The 21,278-nt window shown below is 37.4% G+C and overlaps 1 protein-coding gene across 2 annotated transcripts in view; it reads left to right on the forward strand.

Moving 5' to 3' along the window:
- Positions 1–21,278, forward strand: part of WDR7 (WD repeat domain 7) — a gene marked incomplete at both ends in the record, with an annotated part of 335,367 nt that overhangs the window by 261,178 nt on the left and 52,911 nt on the right. For both annotated transcript variants that reach the window (XM_079717825.1, XM_079717826.1), the window contains one exon: positions 5,958–6,057. In XM_079717825.1, the coding sequence (XP_079573951.1) occupies positions 5,958–6,057 (100 nt within the window). The remainder of the gene's footprint in view (positions 1–5,957; positions 6,058–21,278) is intronic.

Below are 21,278 nucleotides of genomic sequence, written 5' to 3' on the forward strand. Positions count from 1 at the left end.
AGCAGAAAACTGTATGTAAGCATTGATATTCAGGCATGTACATGCAGATATACATATGAAGTGGGGAAAAAGTCTGGAAAGACACACCCCAAAGTGTTTCTCATGGTTACCTGGGGTGGTGGAGGGGGTTTGTCGTAAAGGATAACTTTCCTTTCTTAACTGTTTATTTTTCTATAGTCTCTGTTTCTTTTTTACAGTGTATATTCCTTTAAAATTGGATGTACTATATTAGAATAATTCAAATTTTAAAAATCATTGGGAAAACATTAAAGCTATAACATAGATAAGATACAAAAAATTCAGAGTAAAATAAGTATTTAAAGTTTTGAACTGAATGGGGGAAAAAAATCCAGACAAAGAGTTAAAAGTCTGTATTTTCAGACATAGTTTACCTTTTCTTAAACTTTGTTATTATGTAGACAGACTGATTGATTCTGCTTTTCAAGTGAAAAGCTGAATCAGCTCTGTTCATTCTAAATGGGCACTTAAAATCCAGTAAGAAAATGAACACTGTCTACTTAGAACAGTGCATGAGCTCATTTTTTAAAAAAAAAACTCCTTCAAATCTTTGGTTTGTGTTTATCTTGGATGATAATAACAATAATGAGATGTAAAACAGCATCTATCCTAACTTCCAGTATATTAGTGTATATACATATACACTAATACATATTAGTGGTGGTTTTTTACAAGTGCATATTGTAAAATGCACTTGTATGCATACATATATGCATACATTATATGTATACATATATACTACATATACACTAATATGTACATATACACTAATACATATTACTGGTGGTTTTTTACAAGTGCATATTGCCTTAATACCTTCTAAACAAAGAGTCCAAAGTTTTTGAACCATTTTAAATCAACATCAAGAATTTGTAATAGCAACTAGATAAGAATTGCTCCTAATACCTCAGCTACTCCTGGAAATACATATACCAGTTCTCAGGACAGTGCCTGATACACAGTTTGTCCTCAGTAGTAATTAGTGACTTGTAACTAGTTATAAATCGTACTTATAGCCCATACATTCTATTCCTTACATCCTTAGATTTTAGATGGGTTCATTTTAGCTGGAGATGAATTTTGGATTAGTTGAATGTTCCTTGTTGTATTTTAATGCTCAAGGACACTATATACAGTATTAACATCCTGAAATCATTGCATATTATCCAAGTCATAGTTGAGAAAGTGATTTTACAGGTTTCTGTCTTTCTCCTAAATCATATCTCTGCTGAGAGTTGCATGTTTCCTCTTCCTATATTTTTCCAAATTGACTTTTAAGTTTCACACAAATTTCTCTTATTTGAGGGCCATTTTTAATAAAAATAAAAAAGGTCATTAATTCAAGAGAGACTATAAGTAGAGAATACCAGAGTTGTTTAGACTTAGGTATTGGGTGCTTGGCAAACTCTTAAGCAACATGATTTGCTCCAGGATCCCCCCCCCGGAGTGGACCCAATACACATTTGTGTTTCACATCATAAACTGCCCAGTTATGGGTGGGTGGCACCCTGTTGTGTGTTACTTCTGAGGAGTTGATGTCACAAATATGGCTTGGAGAAATATAATAACCTATTCTATTATTTAGTAATGATCGATAAATGATTATTTCTTTTAATTATGTTTTGTGTGATACCACGTTCAGTGAAATTTATGTGTGCCTATATAAATACCTGGCAAATCCTTAGAATAATTTTATTCCCAGAGCATTTATACCAAAAATACATACTTTATTGTAAGTATCATTATTTAGACTATATTTGCCTTCTTGAGTTTCAGACCAAATAATCTTTTCTAGTTCCCCAAGACATAATTAAATAATTTCCATTATGCAACTGTCAGTCTCATGCTAATGTACTCAGACTTCAAGAGCCTTTACAGATATCTTTTTGTAAATCTGCAATTGTTTGTCTCAACTGAAAATACATTTTTTAGAAGGGTCATGGGGCTGCTTTCTGTTTCTTGATTTCTGCCTAACTTTTTTAGACAGTTTTTATTTCCTTTGTTGTTTATACCAATTATTATTTTAGACCTTATGAAATATTCAGTGGTCTTAAAAATTGATATGTTTAGCCTAGTTTATAAAGTAGTCACTGAAGGATAAGCATAGTGATTTGGACTTCTTACAGCATTAAACTTTGTGCTGCTGTATGCTTCTTGATTGGACCCTGTTTATGTATTCATACATTCAACAAAAAAGTCTCTGATGGAGGGAAACAAGCAATAAACAAAAAATTATTGTTTAATATCAAAGAGATAATAAGTACAATAAAGAAAAAATAGGATATTGGACTCAAGACTAGTGGAGGAAAGGCTGCTGTATTAAATAGAATGGCCCATAAAGGCCTTCCTTATCAAGATAACCTTGGGACAGAGACCTAAATGAAGCAAGGGCACAAGCCCTGGAGATACCGGGCAGATGAGATTTTCAAGCAGAGGGAATAGCAAACGTTAAGCTCCGAAGTGGGTACACTCTTGGAATATTCATGAAAGCATCAGGAGATCAGTATGACTATAGCAGAGCGAGCAAAGGGAAGAGGAAGTCCGAGAGGTGTTAGGGCCAGATCACGTAGGGTCTTGAAGGACGGTTGTGAACACACAGGAGAGGTGATTCGAGTTATGGCTGAAAAGGATTACTCTGGCTGCACGTGGACAGCAATGAAAGCAAGATCAGTGACTTTAAAATTTTTGGATGATGACCACCGCAGCCCCAGCAAGAAATACATTTTGCAACGTTATTCAATTCCACTTTATTCGTCTTTCATATACTTGAGTGGTAATGTTTCCTCTGACTTAACAGTTTCCTTGTTGTGGGCCGAATAGAGGAAAACCATTGTTGTAACTTGAGTATAACAGAAAGATTTGTGGCAGGTTGTTGCCAAGAAATACTGCCCAAGTGCATGTTATCAATGCAGTGAACTAGAGACTGAGATACCATTTCCAGAAGGCTCAGCACAGATGAACCCTTACTCTGAGAGCCCTCCCCCCAAATTTTGGAGGAATTCAAGACTCCCGTGTGGGATCATGTCAAGACTAGAATAGTCTTAAAAACTAGGATGGATCCTGCTCTGCAATCCATTGATACTTTTTGGGGTAGGGTCAAGTAATGTGTATCTCACCATCCTTAAATCTTGACAGCCCCCCAGTGGAGAACTGGTTTCAGGAGAAGAGTAGTCTGGGTGCATGGTGGGCTCTGGAAACCCTCAGAAGAGTTAGGCTCACTGCAGCCAGTCCCCAGATTGGATACTTGGGAAGTGACTGCATACATACCTTGGATTTCCTCTGTTAAAGGAGAGACTGTTAAAGCAATAAAAAGTTTCACAAGAAATCCAAAGATTAAAAACATGCCATGAGACCTTCACTGTCCAGAATTCTTTAAGATATTTTAGGAGTATTAGTCTAGTAGTAAATTGCAAAGAATGAAAAATGCAGACCTGTAATATATGGTCCTTTCAGGCAGACTAAAGATTTGATACCAAGAATAGATTTGATCTTTTTTTCTCCCATAAATAATGGTGTCTGTAGATGATATAGAAGGATGATATAGAAGGTTGATATCCAGAGCATAGAAAATGGTCAGTCTAACAAAACTTTTAGATTCGAGTTTAACTAAGTAAAATTTTGTCAACGTAAATGTATTTTACCAACGGTTTGTTTTGAAGAGGATTATTTTGAGGGGTAATTATATTCATGTTTCTCAGAAGGATTTGGGCAATACAACTGTTATGTCTGTGCAAAGTTTAATAGTGGACAACAAAATACCTCTGGAAATGTTCTTTTCCTGTGGCTATTAACCTGCACAGAATAGATATTTGTTAAAACATTTGTTAGCTATTATATTCCATGTTACTCTAACAGGATTTAAATTGTGTGGGCTTATGTGTGTTTAGATGTAGATGTAGACATAGGCATACATATAGATATAGAGTGATGCCCAATACTTAGACCACTGTCATTATTGAATAACAAAATAGTAAACATTTTTAAACTCTTCTAAACCTCTTTTATTTTTGAGTATGGAAACATTACATTTTGAATGCTGATTGCTGATTCCTGCCTTCTCTACCGAGGGCAGTAATAGGATACTTTAGACAAGAAAAGCTTTTTTTTTTTTTTTTTTTTTTTGGCGGTACGTGGGCCTCTCACTGTTGTGGCCTCTCCCGTTGTGGAGCACAGGCTCCGGACGTGCAGGCTCAGCGGCCATGGCTCACGGGCCCAGCCGCCCTGTGGCATGCGGGATCTTCCCAGACCGGGGCACGAACCCGTGTCCCCTGCATCGGCAGGCGGACTCTCAACCACCGCGCCACCAGGGAAGCCCAAGAAAAGCTTTTAAGAAACTTTTTACTGACCACTTAATAGTGGGGAAGCTTCATATGTGTCGGGAGCCTCCACTCCCCTTCCTTCCCTCAAACCTGTGTGCAAACAGGACATCCCGTACCTGAGCACAGCAAAAGCCAGCAGGACATCCTAAGGTAGTATCTTTCATGTAACTAGAAATGAAGCATTCATCTTCCACTGAAGAGGAGAAAAGTTGCCTCATCGAGCGAGGCTTAGGAATAGGACAGAAGTATTGTTGAATCCATTACTTGGTAATAAGTATCAAACAAAAAGTTTAAACGCTTAACAGCTTGTTTTCCAGATTTATAAAATATGTATGAATGTCATAATGTCTGTTAATGCCAAAATGGCTTTGTCAGACTGTCCCTGGTTTCAAAATGCTCACAAATATCTTCTCTCCCTCTCTCCCTCTCTCTCTCTCTGCGTCTCTTACCACAATTTCAGAAATGGAGTCCTATGCCCTACTCGTTTTTTTACTCTATATCAATCTCAAGAAAGCATTAGAGAAATGATATTTCTTTTCTGTCATTTGTTTGGCCTCCCCATCCTGTGTTTTAAAAAAATAATAGCAGAAAATTTAGATTAGTAGCAGGGAATCAAAGAGAAAAAAGGCAAGGAATGTGTAGTAGAATTGATGTAATATCCTCAGAAATATTGAGGGTGGGCTACTTATTTATCTGGGTAATGCTCACTGAGACAATAGGACTTGATAATGGGAAGGCATACTCTTTGGGGACATAAAATCATACCTTATTTACACTTCTAATAATTTTTATTCTTACCTTCCCAGGCTCTAGCCATATGGCCATTAAATCATGACAAAGCATAGATCAGGAATTCGAATACTTGATCATCATGAAAATTAATCTGGAAAAGTAAACAAATAAAAATAAATCAACCTTTAACGACCTTCAAGGCCTCCTCCCTAAATCCTATTTTCATGCAATGCCAAATCACCAAATATGCTTATTTATAGTACCAATAGTCACACTTATCATTTAGATAAACTGATAAATGTGGAAATTCTAGAGAATTTGCCAGATAACTTTTTGGTGGATAACTTTCTAATTTCATTCTAAATTATTGATATGAACACTTAAGCTTAATATTTATGCAGCTTTTTTATGATTGTTCTGCTGGAAAGTGTTTTGCATTCCTTAATACTGTAATAAACCATGAGAACATAATTAGATTGAATATGTAAACCTTTTCATCTTTTCTGTCTCTGTTCAAATAGAAATATTTGCAGAATAGTCACTGTAGCAAAACTGAGTTTTCATGTTTAATCTTTTTTGTATGTGACCCTTATCTCTTGTTTCAAAATTCAATGGTGTTTGTAATTAAGAAGTTGTTTTCTATTGAAAATAATCATTAACAGGCCTAAGCGGTATTCTGCATCATTTTTCTTTCAGTTGATTTTAAGAATTATTACAATGAAACATTTTTGAAAAATCTCAATATATTAATTATAGATATACATATAGTTATTTAGAAATATACATCAGAGCTGGCTTTAATCTTTGACATGTGTTGCTATCTACTTTGATGTGTAGGTCATCTCACCTGTTTTTTCGGTTTTTTTGTTGTTAAAATGTTCAATCCAGGTTCTACATGGTCAGCTATTATGAGCGGAATCACAGAATAGCAGTTGGAGCTCGCCATGGTTCAGTGGCCCTGTACGACATCCGGACTGGAAAGTGTCAGGTAAATAAATCATTGTGACTTCCTCTCCATAAAGTGCGCAAGTTATTGAAAGGAGTGAGAGACCAGCACTTCACCAGTTGATGTGCTGAGCTGCTGGAACGTTATGGATAATGCTAAAGGGATCAATAGTTTAATGAAGGACTCAGAGAATATAGACCCCTACTGTCTTTATTCACTGGGAATGAAGAGTTGCCACAGATGGGTTCGTAATAGAGCCTTGAGTAAGGTGGTACGTACTACTCACGAACCACTTTGCAATAAATCTTTTCTTTTAAACAAAGTTTTCTGAAAAAACATTGGTGATACATTATTTTGATTAGTGGCTAAACAAAAATTAGTTTTCTGACTATGTAAAATGAGATCTTTAGCGATTATAAGACAGTATTCTACTCAGAGTTCCAGAAAGGCAGAAATCATAATGGCATTTAGTGTGGACCTGTAAGGAAACTGAGTCTCTATTTGAAATATATTCCTTTCTTATACTTTTATAACTTTCTCTGCTTTTATAAAACTTCATTGTTTATGAGAAATTCTTCTCGGTCTTGATCTTGAGCACTTCGTTCTCCGAATGTACCAGTTGGGTAGATGGAGCAAGTCTAGCCCCACTTTACATGTAAGTGAATCGAAGCTCCCAGACTTTAAATCTCTATCCCAGAGTCACACTGTTAGTTAATGGCAAAAGCAGGGCTAGGCTCCACCCTGATCACTGTGAATTTATTGTGGTCATTGATAAATAGTTCCAAGTCATAACTTCTTATTTTTCACTGTAGCATCTATCAATGCTGATATATTCAATCAGGAATTAGGAATTGTATTCAACCGTAGTATTAGATTGATATATTAAACTGTATTAGGAATTTCCAGAAGGAATATGAAGAAATACATCAGGATGTAGCTAAATTTTAAATTGCCTCTAAAATTTAATAAACTATTAATTAGTTCTCCAAAAGTTTCTATGGCAGCTTTCCGTGAAATAGTTCTAAGAGATAGTAACAGGTACTGGGGGTAAAAGTTTCAGGGGTCAGACAAGTTTGGGGGTACTGTTCGAATATAACACGTTTCTTTATGCAGGCCTTCTCAGAGGCTCTAATGCGTGAGTGTGCATTGTGCATTTCCTGGAAGTGCATGGAATATGCATCATTTTGCCACACTGATGTAACTATTGAATATCCTTTGCGTGATTCTTTTTCTCTGAAAAACATTAACTCCTCATTGGTGACTGTATTTCTTTATTCTGAACTCTCACTTTGAGCAATGAAACCACTCTGAATACTTGCTTAAAAATGAAGTTACATGTTGTCTATAACATTCTCTCCTAAGAGAGACATTCCTCAAACAGCATTTTCAGAATCTCTTTTGGTAAATCAATTTTTAAAAATTGGAATGCAGTTGACCCTGAACACCGCCGGGGTTAGAGGTGCAGACCCACATGTAACTTATAGTTGCCCCTCCTTATCCCTGGTTCCTCCGTATCCCTGGTTCTGCATCTGGGGATTCAACCATCCAGGGATGGTGTAGAGCTATAGTATTTACTCTTGAAATCTGAGTATGAGCAGACCCTTGCAGTTCAAGCCAGTGTCATTCAAGGGTCAAGTGTATATTATTATTAGCCAACTTGAGAGAAATAAGCCACAAACAGCAACAAGGTAAAGACAAAAAAAATGAATAAGGGGACGTTTTCAACCTTCTTTAAAATTGAAGTGAGGAAATCATAGAGAGGACACTATGGCCGCCAACAGAGAGAAGAGTGAGACAGCGTGCGCACGGTGACGAAACCCAAAGAGGAATGAAAGAAGAACAGCAATGAAAAACTATTGAGAAAACACCAGACTGTCCTGAGCGTACATTTCCTGACAGTTTTTTCCTCCTGTGTAGTCTCAGTGAAGATCTTGGTAACATGCAAGAAACATGAATAATTTGAGTATCTTATACTTTTTAACGAAATTATTTAAGAAACACTTACCAATCAATGAGATTCTTTCTTAACAGGAATTTGTAATGTCATTCCTATTTCATTTTATTTTCTGTACATTATTTTACTACGCTTAGACATTTCAGCCTCCCCGTGATATTTTTCTACCTCAGCTTCTTTATTTTGAGACACCAAACTGTCATTAGTGTCAAACGACGGAATAACCTTTACCTTCCAGTTCTGTGTGAAAGAGAAGGTTACCCTTTACTCTCATCATTCAGAGCATAAAAACAAAGCTAAATCTCTAAAATCAATCTTAACTACTTTTGCCAGTTACCAGTTTTATCCAGCGACAATAAGCTCTTAAGGGATTCTCTTAATTCTTTTATGGTATTAATGTTGTAGTGTTTGAAATACGTGAGTCGACAGTTGAAACAGAATACACAAGTATAGTTGGCATGTTCAAAAAATGATATTTTAGAGGTGAATCAAAGGACTAGGGATTTTGAACTAGGAATGTAGTAGAGTATTTTTTGAATTCGTTACTGGAATCAGTGAACAGAGAGAGTGGGACAATTTTCCTAACATGAGCAAAGACATAGAGATATGACATAAAAGATGTAGAAGGGATAATTAGTAAATTCACTGGACTCCAGGGGTAGATTCCAATTAGGTGGAAAGATAAGGGGCAACCACCTACATGATGAGAGTCACAAATGATGGGAAGACCCGCTGTGGCCTGTCCAGGATGCCAGAGGCTGAGGAAATGTCCCTGGGTCCAGTGGAAGCAGAGGACCCATGGCTGAGGGAATAGGGGGAGGAACATATAGCTTCCCTGTAATCATCATTAAATTAGTTGGTAAAGGATAGATAGAAAAGTCAAATCTCTTTCCCTTACCTTTTGGCATTGGCTTCTTTTTTTTTTTTTTTAAATCAGTTTTCTTATGACCTGTTCTCAAACTAGTACAGGCAATTATACAAAACCACAAGATAAATATGCATTCAGTCTGGAACAGGAATTTTACTTATATTAAGAGTTTACAAGCTATCGCTCAGACCTACCTGCCACCAGTTTCAGTAAATATAATTTTACTGGAATACAGCCATGTCGTTCGTTTAAGGATCGTGTATGGCTGCTGTGACACTACAGTGGCAGAACTGAGTTGTAGTAGCCAGCAAAGACCATATATGGTCCACAAAGCCTATCAAATGTATTACATGGCCCTTTACAGAAAAGATTTGCTGACCTCTGACTTAAGCAACTAGAGGAGGAAGAGTTAACTCATTTAACTGAAAAGTGATTTAAAACAGTGTAGTGTAATATACTGGAGAAGAACAAATAGAAACTTGTGTGGCTTAAATCCCATCTCCATTTCATAAGCTTAAGAATATTGCTTAGGGCTTCCCTGGTGGCACAGTGCTTGAGAGTCTGCCTGCCGATGCAGGGGACACAGGTTCGTGCCCCAGTCCGGGAGGATCCCACATGCCGCGGAGCGGCTGGTCCCGTGAGCCATGGCCGCTGAGCCTGCGCGTCCGGAGCCTGTGCTCCGCAGCGGGAGAGGCCACAGCAGTGAGAGGCCCGCGTACCGCAAAAAAAAAAAAAAATATTGCTTAATTTTTTTGAGGTGAAGTTTCCTCACTACAAAATAGTGAGAGAAATAGGGCCTATTATTGTGAGAAGTAAGGTAATTTATGTAAAATTCTTAGCAAATAGTATTCAGTAAGTGTTGGTTATATTAAAATAAACTTGGAAATACATTACGTCTCAATGAAATTACATGAATTGTGGAGATTTTAAAGATAATCCTTGAGACCTCAGAATGTTTGTAGGCCGTCAGGGCTAGGACTTCCCACCCCTTAGTTAGGAGAGCTTTGGTGGAAAAGTCGGGCAGCACTGCCGTAGGCCATGTGTAGATTTCCTCTCTAAAGGCAGCTCTTACCTGTGGTGTTGGGCTGAACCTCCACTGATTATGGAAATCAGAAACTTTGAGGCAGTTCAATAGTTAAAATCCTGCTGTGCTGCTAACTGCGTTTTTACTTGGCAACTGCTAGCAATTTAGGAATATACCTGACTTGAATTCTGCTTAATTTAAAAAAAAAAAAAAAAAGTAACTCCTGATGAAGTGCTTTAAATTGCATTGGGAAAGCAGCATTCTTGATAAGCAGGTTAATTAGGTTCCATGAATCCTTAGAGCTATAAGCGTGTGTTTGGTTAAATCAGCAATGCAAATCTTCCCTCTAACAATATTTGCCTTTGGTTTGGCAGACTTGATATTATCTGTCTCTGATTTTCCAGTCCTTTTTGGACACGTTCTTTGTAATAATAACTGCTGGCTCTCTGCAAGATTCTTTTAGGTTCATGTTAGCTAGTTTTTCTTATGAAGTTTGGGTTGTGTTACTTGGTGGTATCTAATCCACTTTGGTAAATCTGGACACTTATTTTCTTACTTTGACATAACGCTACCAAAAAGGCAGTGATGTATGAGAGGAAGAAGGTGTGGCCAAAGTCTTATCTAAATCTTATATTAGTAAAAGAATTTTATTATTGAAAATTTTGAGTAAATTCCATAAAGAACTCATTTTTGAAGCCCCACATTTTCTAGTGCCTGCTACATAGTAGTTGCACAGTAAAATCATTCATGTTGATCAAACAAAATACCCTGAGTCTTTGGAGTAAAAAATATAGTAAGAAATATAATATGACATGGTAAATGAAAACAAAGTATGCCTCAATTCTATCAAAAATATATTGTACTTTGGATATAGTTTTATTACGTCAGTAACCCCTCATCAACTTGTTGTTTCTGTATAAAAGATAATAGAATGTCTTTTCAGAAATAGCATAGAGAACCTCTTTCTTGTGAGTCATGAAAATATACCTATATTTCAGTAGTGGACCATGACCAGGCCTGCTGTGGGTCAGATAATGAAGGAAAAAACAGAAGTGAAGATTGATTGTTATAGAATGGTAGTCACTGAGGTCTCACTATAATCCGTTACAGATAGATCAGGAGGTGGATTCTGGAATGCTAACATGTGCCCCATCACGCAGCCTAATGCTGTAAAAAGCAGTGAGCCTGCAGGCTGAGCTCCTCTGGCCTTACAGATTCCTTACTCCACGTGGAAAGAAGGAGGCTACAGGTTATTTCGTCCACTTACTTTACCCTTATCTCCTGGATGTCGTCAGCCCTGCTTCTTTGCTAATGCCATGGTACTGAAAGCAACCCTAAGCTCTGTTCAGATCCATTTTCACTGGTCTTTAAACCTTAATTTATCCCATCATTGTCCAGCACGGCTTACCTTCATTCTTCAACCAGCAAGACCTCACCAACTGGTCCTGTTATGTTGTTATATACAGGCATCTGCCGAGCATCTAACTAAACTAGTGAGAAAATCAGAAAAACCACAATTACCTTAAAGCGATTATGGAATAGGAGGACCACTGCCCCATTGCTTTCCTGTCAGCCTCCTCTTCCCTTGTTCCCATTCGTCCTCAACGGCAAAGTAACTTTGAGAACTAGACTTATTACATGGTGAGGAGAATCTATTTCATTCATTAAGGCTCCAGGGCATGGGGTCCACAGCATGTATAGTTTCGGAGACTTCTATTGGGTTAGCCAAAAAGTTTATTCAGGTTTTTCATAAGATGTTACAGCAAAACCCGAACAAACTTCTTGGCCAACCCAATATTTAAGAAAAAAAAAATCAGAGGCATAAAATGAAACAAACTATAAATACATATATATATTTCATTAGCTTAGCTTCATGGTAAATCCACCTTTCTGGCGCCTTTAAAAAATGCATTTCATAACCCTTACTGTACCTACCTTTGTACTTCTCTGGTCTGTGACACCCCCTCTGTCCCACACCTTCTAGTTTCCACCTTGACAGAGCAACTGAAATCATACACTCCAACACACTAGGGTTGTCTCGCCACACCACTAGCAACGGGCCCCCTGCCCCCTTAGTATAGTTTAGTAGAACTGGTTTCCCTCTCTCTCAAATTCTACCTTCACTTCCATAGCACCACCACCTGACTTGATTTCCCTTTTATTATGTCCTTAGCTAGATTTCTTAATTTCTTGGGGTACCCTAATGTTAATTCTTACCACTCCACTGCCCAGAGTACAGATTTCTTCACTTATCTGTTCTTTTTCCTGACTTTGGCTAAGAATTCATACATTATAATTGACCCCATTTCCTCTGAGCAGGTGAGACAAATCAGGTCTACAGCCTGGACTGTTGGATGATTTGTTGCAAACACAGTGAAGATTTCAAGAAATGCCCCTTTCCCATTACCTTGGGTTTTAGATTATATTGAAATGTCTGACCTCACTGAATATATAAAGTTACTGTGTACTCATAGGGGAAGCACTCCTGGTAAACAAAAATGCTGAGAATAAGTCACATTAATATAGTGAATATTGGCTCCTTTTTTATTCATGGTTCTATTGAAATTTATTTCTGACCATCCTCTGAATTCCTTATACCCCTTGTAATTTATGTGGCCATCTCAAATTCTTGTATCCATATTTCCGACTCAGATAAATGCAGTTTCTTTGCTGGTATTTGTAGTATACCAAATTTAATATTAAATTCTATTAGCAAGTTATTTATTTCCTTTTATTTATTAAGGAAGGCAGTCTTAGAGCAGATCCTGGAGCCAGACTGCCTTGGATTCAAATCCTTGCTCAGCCCTTATTAGCTTTGAGGCTGAGAGCATTGTACTTAAATTGTCTGTGCTTTAGTTTTTTCATCTATAAAATGGACACAATAACCGTCTTAGCATCATGTTGTAAAGGTTAAAAGAATATATTTATATATAAAGCAAACATCAGCCAATAATAAGTGCTTAAAAAATGTTAGCCATCATAATTATTGTTTAGTCATTGGTTAGATAAGACAAAATCAGTCAGCCCTGACCTGTTTCCTCCTGCTCAGGTATACTTGACTTCATACCAGCTAGATATCCATTATAATTTCTTTTTTTAGGATTTTTTTTTGCCACTTTTTATTCCAGAACAATTTGATAAATCTTAAAAGTGGAATGAGTGGAATATCAAACCAAGTAATTAGCAAAGTTAAGATTATACTTAGTGTTCTATCCTCAGCCATCCAAGTTTAATAATTATTCTTTTGTCTATCCTGATTTTTCTATAGCATTAATCTATTGTTCTACTGATATATTTTTTAGTAATTTTTTGAAATCATTACAAATATTACTTTTCATGTTACTGCTATATTAGAATCTTTCTGAGTGAAGCTGATTTTTAAATATGGTATTCTCAATTGCCAGCATATTCCAATTTTTGGCCCATCTGTTTGTATATATTTAAAGTCTTATATTAAATAACCACCACTGGGTTTTCTTCAAGGATTTTATTACTGTGTAATTTTCCACATCTGTTTTCTTCAGCATCCTTTTCAAGATAGGAAAGATTCGGTCAGTGAGTCAGCCATTTTATTATTTTCAGTTTCTCATTTGTTAGGCAGCATAATTTTCTTTGTAGTTTCTCTTGCTTTCAACAGGCATAGCTGTGAATGTTCTCATTCTCTCTTATTTGCATATCATTTATTCTTTATCCTTTCATTACTTATCTCTGTTGGAATTCAGTCTAGTTTATTTATAAATTTCCTCTTTGTATAAATTACAAGCCTTTTTATGCTGCTTAGATGATTGCCTTTATAACTCAAAGGAAAATGGTAGTTAGGATCTTAAGGATTGTTGTTACCTTATTTGGAGTTGGTTGAAAATTTTTTCATTCTGCTTCATCTCTGGATCTGGCAAGCTATGGCCAATTCCCAATTCTTTCTTTCTTTCTTTCTTTCTTTTTCTTTCTTTCTCTTTCCCTTTCTTTCTCAGCATGAAGCTTTGAAGCTTCCTGTAACAATTATTTTCTTACAGGAATTATTTTGTTTTCGTTGGCAGTAATGACCTACTGATACCTGGCCAGTCGAAATTGAGTAATTTCTGTAATTTCCATGCCCTCTCATGAGAAGTCCAGATATAATGCTTGAATGATTAGCATTTACATGAGAGCAAGGGAAGAGGAAGATACATAGTGGCTGGTGAAGGCACAAGTCAACATCTCTTTTTCTCCGGAAAATGAATGAAATTTATTAATTGCGTCTTCAGATTATAAATGTAATTCATGCTTATTAAAAAATAACCTCAAGCAATAACAAAATATTTAAAGTGGAGAGTTAAAGTCCACTGAAACCTGCCCCTTAGAGTTAATTCTTGTTTAGCTATTTATTGTAAATACTTTGAGTCTTATTTCTGTGATATACAAATAATATTATTCCCTCCCCAATAATATAATAGTTTTCTGCAACCTGTTTTATTTTTACCTAACAATGCATCATTTCTCCCTGTGAGTCCATATAGCTCATTCAATAATAGCAAGTAGTGCCTACTATTAGTTGCAAATAAAGCAGGTGTGGATCCTGCCCTCAAGGAGCTTCTATTCAGTGAGAGGAGACAAGAAAATATCAGGGAGTAGCATGATAATACAAAGGGATGACGGGTACCTACTTTAGGCGCTCAGGGGTGAGCGCATTGAGGGGGTTTCATTTAACCCGAGATATGTGACCAGCTAGAAGAAGAGCATTATAAGGACAAGGAGCAGTTAGTACAACGACTAAGGTGGGAATAACATTGGAAAGTTCGGGGAACAGAAAACAGACAACCGCAAAGGGCATTCAATTTGTGAGCAAGTGGAAGATAGATTTGAGATGGGGTGTGATAAGAAGGCAGGATCTGATCATGAAGGCTAGGGTGGGGATCTCAGATTTTATTTCAGTGTAATGGGTTGCCATTAGAGAATTTCAAGTGAGGAAATTATATGATGTTACATGATTTTTTTTTCTGCAGTTTGTTTCATAGTTGATTTCTAGTTTCATAGCATCATGATTGGAAATATATGATGTTTTTAACAATTATTTTTTGCTTGCTTTGCTTTTGAAAGGCTTTTGTTCTTTATTTCACAATTTGGAATCACAAGAGACATAGTACTCTGCAGCCTGAAAAAAAATCTTAATAGTACATCATAGCTAAACTTCCAGGTCAAACACCATTGATCTAACATGTTCTTTACAAAATGTAAAATACTTTATAAAACTATTATTCTGTTGATGAACTATTCACATTAAGTCCAGCTCTGTGTTCATACATACAAAGCTGCAGTGAGCATCTTTATATACTGGTGCTTTTCTTTCTGTAGGATAGATCCTAAAAACAGGAACTGGTTTGATCTGTTTTTACTTTAAAAGATTAATAGCTGCTAAGCTGGGACTAGGGTTGTTACAGTAGTGGTGGAGAAATGTGACACATAAAGCATATGTTTTTTAAGTAGAGCCAACACGTCTTGATGATGGTTCAAATGTAGGGTGCAGGGTGTGGAAAGTTCAGGGAAAGGCAGTGGTGAGAGAAAGGAAGAGTTCAAGGGTGACTCATAGATTTGAGTCTTGAGCACCTAAATGGATTATGGTGCAATTAATGACTGAGAGAAAAGCAGGCGAGGTGTGGGATGAAAGTCAGGACTTAGGTTCTGGACATATTAAGTTTGAAGGGCTATTTTAATCTGTTTGAATGACTACAGAATGTTCTAGTACACAGGTGTAGAATTCATTAGCCAATCCTCTATCAATTAACATTTAAGTCACCTCCCCCCAGTTCCTCACCATTATAAACAGTGCTACATTGAATAGCCTTATTTATATAACTTTCTATGCCTATCTGATTTTCTTAGGGTAAATTCCTGGATTCACAGTGCTAGGCCCAAAGATTTGTGCATTTGATTATCAGAATGATTTGAAACTACTTTCCCGCAGTTCATGCGCATCCATTTTTTCATACTTTTCCTAATATTCCTATGAATAACAGAATGACTCTTGAACTGCAATTATTCTCATAAAAAAAAAAAAGAAACTCCACAGTTGGACTGTTTTGCCTTCTGTATTTTTCATCTTGGACCGTGGACTGTTTATTCATTTATTCATGAGTTATCACTTATTTTATTTATAAAAAAGGAAAATAAAAATAATTTTATGATAACTCTTCTCTGTATCAGACACCGTATTATGTGCAAGGGGTAAAAATAAATAAATATGAACTGTTTCTTATAAAATCCCTCAAGGAATTTATACTCTGATCTGGAAGACAGACATAAACCCAGAGTTGAAATACTGTGATTGTCCTTTCCAGCAGGGCTGTCTAGAGTGCGATGGGAGAACACAGGAGGCACATGCGCACGGGTTTGTTTAGGAGTCTAGGGAGGATGGTCTGAAAGGGCTTTGTAAAGGAGAGGACGTCAGAACTGAGCCATTCACTATAGGAGTCAAGCAGGAAAGGGGAAGGGCGGGGCCATGATTCCAGGCAGAAGGCGCAACACCTGCAAAGCCCAGAAGAAGAAATGTAGTGGAAGCATGCTTATCAAAACCTGAACCTGAGAGGTGTTTTCCCCATTATATGTGAGTGATTCACGTTACAGCAATCTTCAAATTGGCATTACCCTGAGAAATGTACAAATCTTAGGTGAAAAACAGTCATTCCAATAGGTAAGTAGAGACACCTCTTCTCTGTGACTTTTTTTTTTTTTTGGGCCACGCAGCTTGTGGGATCTTAGTTCCCCCACCAGGGATGGAACCGTGCCCCCTGCAGTGGATGTGCAGAGTCCTAACCACTGCACCACCAGGGAATTCCCTCTGTGACTTATTGAATGCTAACTCAGTAACATAGATTTTGTAAATAAAGTTTACATGGTGTTAGCAAAATGTAAAGAAAGAACTGAATGCTGGCATTTTCCATAAATAATATTTTTAGGAAAAGTGGGCTAGGCAAGATATGAAAATGTTTTCAGCATGGGATTCAAATCGTTCTGATGAAAATCAACCAGGTTAATTTTCTCTAACACATTTAATTCTGGCAAGCACTCTAAGGCTACTACATATGGAAAGAAAGCTGACATTCAGGCTCAACAGCAATGTCAGCCAACACACCTATATGAATAGAAGTCTGGAGAAAAATGTCTTCTCTCTAAAAATAACAAAGATTTTACTTCTACTTAAGAGGAGCAATGGGCCTCAGGGATCTGGTGGACAGTAAGATTGATGTTTCTTTAAGGCAGAGTTTTGAAGCTTCAGGCACAGTTTTCACTGAGCAGAAGTCCATAACGCTTATACATCAAGGGTACTTATGTGATGATTGCAAAAATTGCAGTGAGAATTGACTACAGTACTTAGGCCGACACTTTAGGCATTTTCTTCCTGTTCTTTTCAGCAACTGGTTTTATGGCAGGTGCTTCCTATGACATTTCGGGAGCAACAACCAGAAATATGGCATCAGGGGTGATAATAAGATGAATGGTTGGAGAAGACAATGGTTTCCTGACGCCGTGTTGAAGAATTACCCAACAAGCTTCCCATTTTAAAAATAAAATGCTATTTAGGGAAGAACCTCTAGGAAGAGAAACAGATATCTGGGACAGTGCTTGAAATTAGATCATCATTTATCCTGAAAGTTTAACAGTTTTTAATGAATTATTTTAGTGGACTGAGTAGAGGTGTATTTTTCTGTTGTCTGTCTGCCCTATCACTCACTGAGTATTTCTTATATCCCTGTTATACTTTGAATGGCAGTATTTAAGATTTTTACACCAAGAGAAAAAATTAATTCTTGGTAATATCTATTATTGGAAATACATGAGGTAGAGAGTTCAACTGTTTCCACACCCAACAGTTATTACAAGCATTTCAACATCCTTGCAAAAGCATTAAGTAGACTGATATGAATTTTGGTTCTCAAAATTCACATTTTATCTACACTTCTCAACGCCATTCAATTTCCTTCCTAGCCATTCTTTTTCCTGTCAACACATAAAAAATGAAAATACAGGTGTCTATTGATAGATAGATAGATAGATAGATAGATAGATTCTACATATATTTAGTCCAGGAAATTAAAAAATACTAGGTAGGAGAATCATAGTACATTGAATTCATTCTGGATTCGGTGCCTTGTATTCTTTATATCCACTCTTGACATATAAAGTACTTAAAGTCTGGCATATAGTAGTCATTGAATAAATATGAATCATAAGTACTCTAAAACATATGTAATAGGGACATGAGTCTGTAGTTCATGATAGGTTCTAAAGAAATGTTAATGATGATTCAAAGGAGCTTGTCAAAATTTGATAGCTCCTATCTCAAATAGAGCTCGTCTTGGAGCTTACGTCTAGTCAGGGAGGATACACAGGTAACACAAAAGCCCTCTTATCTGGCACAGGTCAGCCTCAGAAGTTGCTCAGGTAGTCAAAGCTCTTGCTCAAGTGTGGAATCATATAAAATGATATATATCTTAAACACCTCATTTTAAGTTCCATAAAGATAATTTTATTTTCCATCTCTTTTAACGTGAGACCAAGGCCTTTTCTTTCTATAATTGGTCCATTGATTATAGTTCTAGAACATTTTTCTTCCTAAATCACACCAGCTTTGGTTTCTTTAAGTAGATTGAGACATTAAAGATACTCAGAAAGCAGTCTCGGAGTATAATCCTAGATGTTTATGCTTTTACCATTCTTTTACGGTTGTCTCACTTTCACCTAATTTCATGAGTGTGTGTATGTCTATGTCTTTCTAAAGCAGTCTCCCCCCTCTTATAATTTTATACGGTGTTTAATTCAACTACCCGTTTACACTGACAAGCAGAATTACCATAGCTTTCACTGACTCTGGGTCCCAGAGTTCACCTGGTGAGAGCAGTAGCAAGTGGGCCTGTTAACCGCTGGCATTCTTCACGTGGTGGACGTCAGTCAGGATGTCTCACAGACGGAGCACAGTGTATCGCCCAACCCCAAGAGTCGGCAAAACTAGAAGTCAGTTAGAGAGATCCTAATACCTTCAATGCATGGTGCCTGGAATTATTTCCCTGGCACTATGAAATGCAGAAGGGAATGAGTACTCATGTGGGCAAGGTATTTATAAAAGAGTAGGGATGACAAAGATGAAACAAATAAGTGCAATCAAGTGTTTCAGTGCTACAGTAGAATGATGTGGCATGCCACAAAGAAAGAAAGGCTGAATCCTGGGGAGGTAGGAGGCAAGAACAGGAAAAGATCCACAAAGAGGGTGATATTTGAGCTGAGGCTTTGTGTATGGCGTGGGAGGAGACTAATTTTCTTTTTTCTATTGAAGTATAGTTAATTTACAATGTTGTGTTAGTTTCAAGTGCACAGCAAAGTGATTCAGTTATACATATTTGTGTGTGTGTGTGTGTGTATACATTCTTTTTCAGATTCTTTTCCATTATAGGTTATTACAAGATGTTGAGTAGAGTTCCCTGTGCTCTACCGTAGATCCTTGTTTACCTATTGTATATATAGTAGTGTGTATATGTCAATCCCAAACTCCTAATTTATCCCCGCCACACACACACTATCTCCTCTGCTAACCATAAGTTTGTTTTCTATGTCTGTGACTATTTCTGTTTTGTAAATAAGTCCATTTGTGAGCTGAGTCTTGAGTAGGTGTTCCGTAGGCACACAAGGAGGAAGAAACCTTTTCAGAGAGAGGATAAAGAGGATAAACAGAAGCACAGAGACATTATTTAGCTTAGAGTGCATTCCGGGGACTGTGAACTTTTTGCTATGCTGGGAACCAAGGTTGCAAAGGAGTATAGAAGTGTGACAGAGGAGGAGAGAGAGAAAGCCTAGTGGTTAGATGGGGGGAGATCACGATAAGCCTTGCCTGGATAGATGGCCTCATGGAGTGGAGTCTTGTAGGTCAGGAGTAACAAACTCAAATGCCCACAGAGACCAAGCAGGTAGCATAAATTAATAAAACAAAGGTCAGCTTTCTTGGTTAATCTTTTCTTTACCCATTTTGATAGCACCATCCAAGAAATATTTGTCTTTCTTTATAACACTACTCTCAGTAACACAACAGTGTAAGCCTTTAGTAAAATGCCAGCTGATACTGTACTTGAGTGTTAGGGACAGAACTGGGGGGGGCAGGGACCGTGTCAGACTGGAGAGCACGTGCTCCACGTGAAGGGATCAGCCGTGTCTCAGGTCCTCTCAGTTGGTACCATGTGGAACAGTGGGCCTGATCTGATTTTTCAAGATAAGCTGAAAATCTGGGTTTTTATTTAAAAACCTCCCAAGTTTTAAATGCTAGTGACTAGTTTTGAAAGTTTTTAGAGTATACAAATCAACACTACACTGAATGCGTAGTAGTGTATTCAGAGAAAGCCTTTGAAGAGTTTCGAGCACGGGAGCAACAGGATCACATATTCCATTTCGGAAAAGCGGGAGTCCAGAAGATGAGAAGAAGACTTGCTCTTTGAGGTTTTGGTAACGATCCAGGCAACCGTTGATCCGGGCTTGAATGGCGATGTGAGTGGCTGAGTGAAGAAAAGAGCAGGAAGCGTAACATACGGCAAGTAGATTATGATAAGCCTTAAAATGCGGCATTTTATATCTATACACTGAATTAAAATATAAATTGATACCATAATGAAACAGTAAAAGCAACATTTTCTGGAGGAAAAAATAAGAAAAAAAAAGTATGGGCTAGGTATGAACTGGTAGGGAAGATGGTCACGTAAAAGGAAAGATGTAGTGTATGTCTACATAGATAGACATAGAGAGGGGAGTTTTAAAAATAAAAGAACTATGGAGTTGTTGGAAAGATTGAATACTTAGGATATTTTATTTACAAAGTACTAGAAGCCACAAAAGAGGCTTTCAGTTAAAGAATTTATTATTTCATATAACAGAACATCTAGAGGTGGCTGTTGAAGCGAGCAGCTCGATGGTATCATGAAGGACCCCAGTGTTCGCCTCTCTTTCTCGCTGTCTTCAGTGCATTGGTCTCTTAGGCTGGACCACCTCAGGATACAGGATGCTGCCACAGAGCCAGCAACCTATGCAGAGGATACCATCCGGAGGCAGAAAGAAGTTTTTAAAGCAAATAGACCATCTGAGAAAGCCTGTTCTTATGTCTCGGTCCACCAAAATTGTATCGCATACTCATTTTAAACCTGTTGCTGGAAAAGAGAATGGAATTGTCATGACTGACTAATTGAAGTTTACTCCTGAGATAGACGGCTGTCACCTTTCCAGAACACAGGGGGTTGGCCTGACAAAGGCAACCAACATTGCCTCCTCAAGGGAATTCGGTAACATGGCCCTTGGAGTGTTGTAAGATGTGATAAACAGGAAAGTAGGTTGATGGTAGAGGCTTCGGAACAGATCTGGATTTGCGGACCTGCCCTGCTACCTACTATCTTTGAGACTTTGAACAA

The sequence above is a fragment of the Hyperoodon ampullatus genome (genome assembly GCF_949752795.1).
Source record: "Hyperoodon ampullatus genome assembly, chromosome: 13".
Classification (NCBI taxonomy): domain Eukaryota; kingdom Metazoa; phylum Chordata; class Mammalia; order Artiodactyla; family Ziphiidae; genus Hyperoodon; species Hyperoodon ampullatus.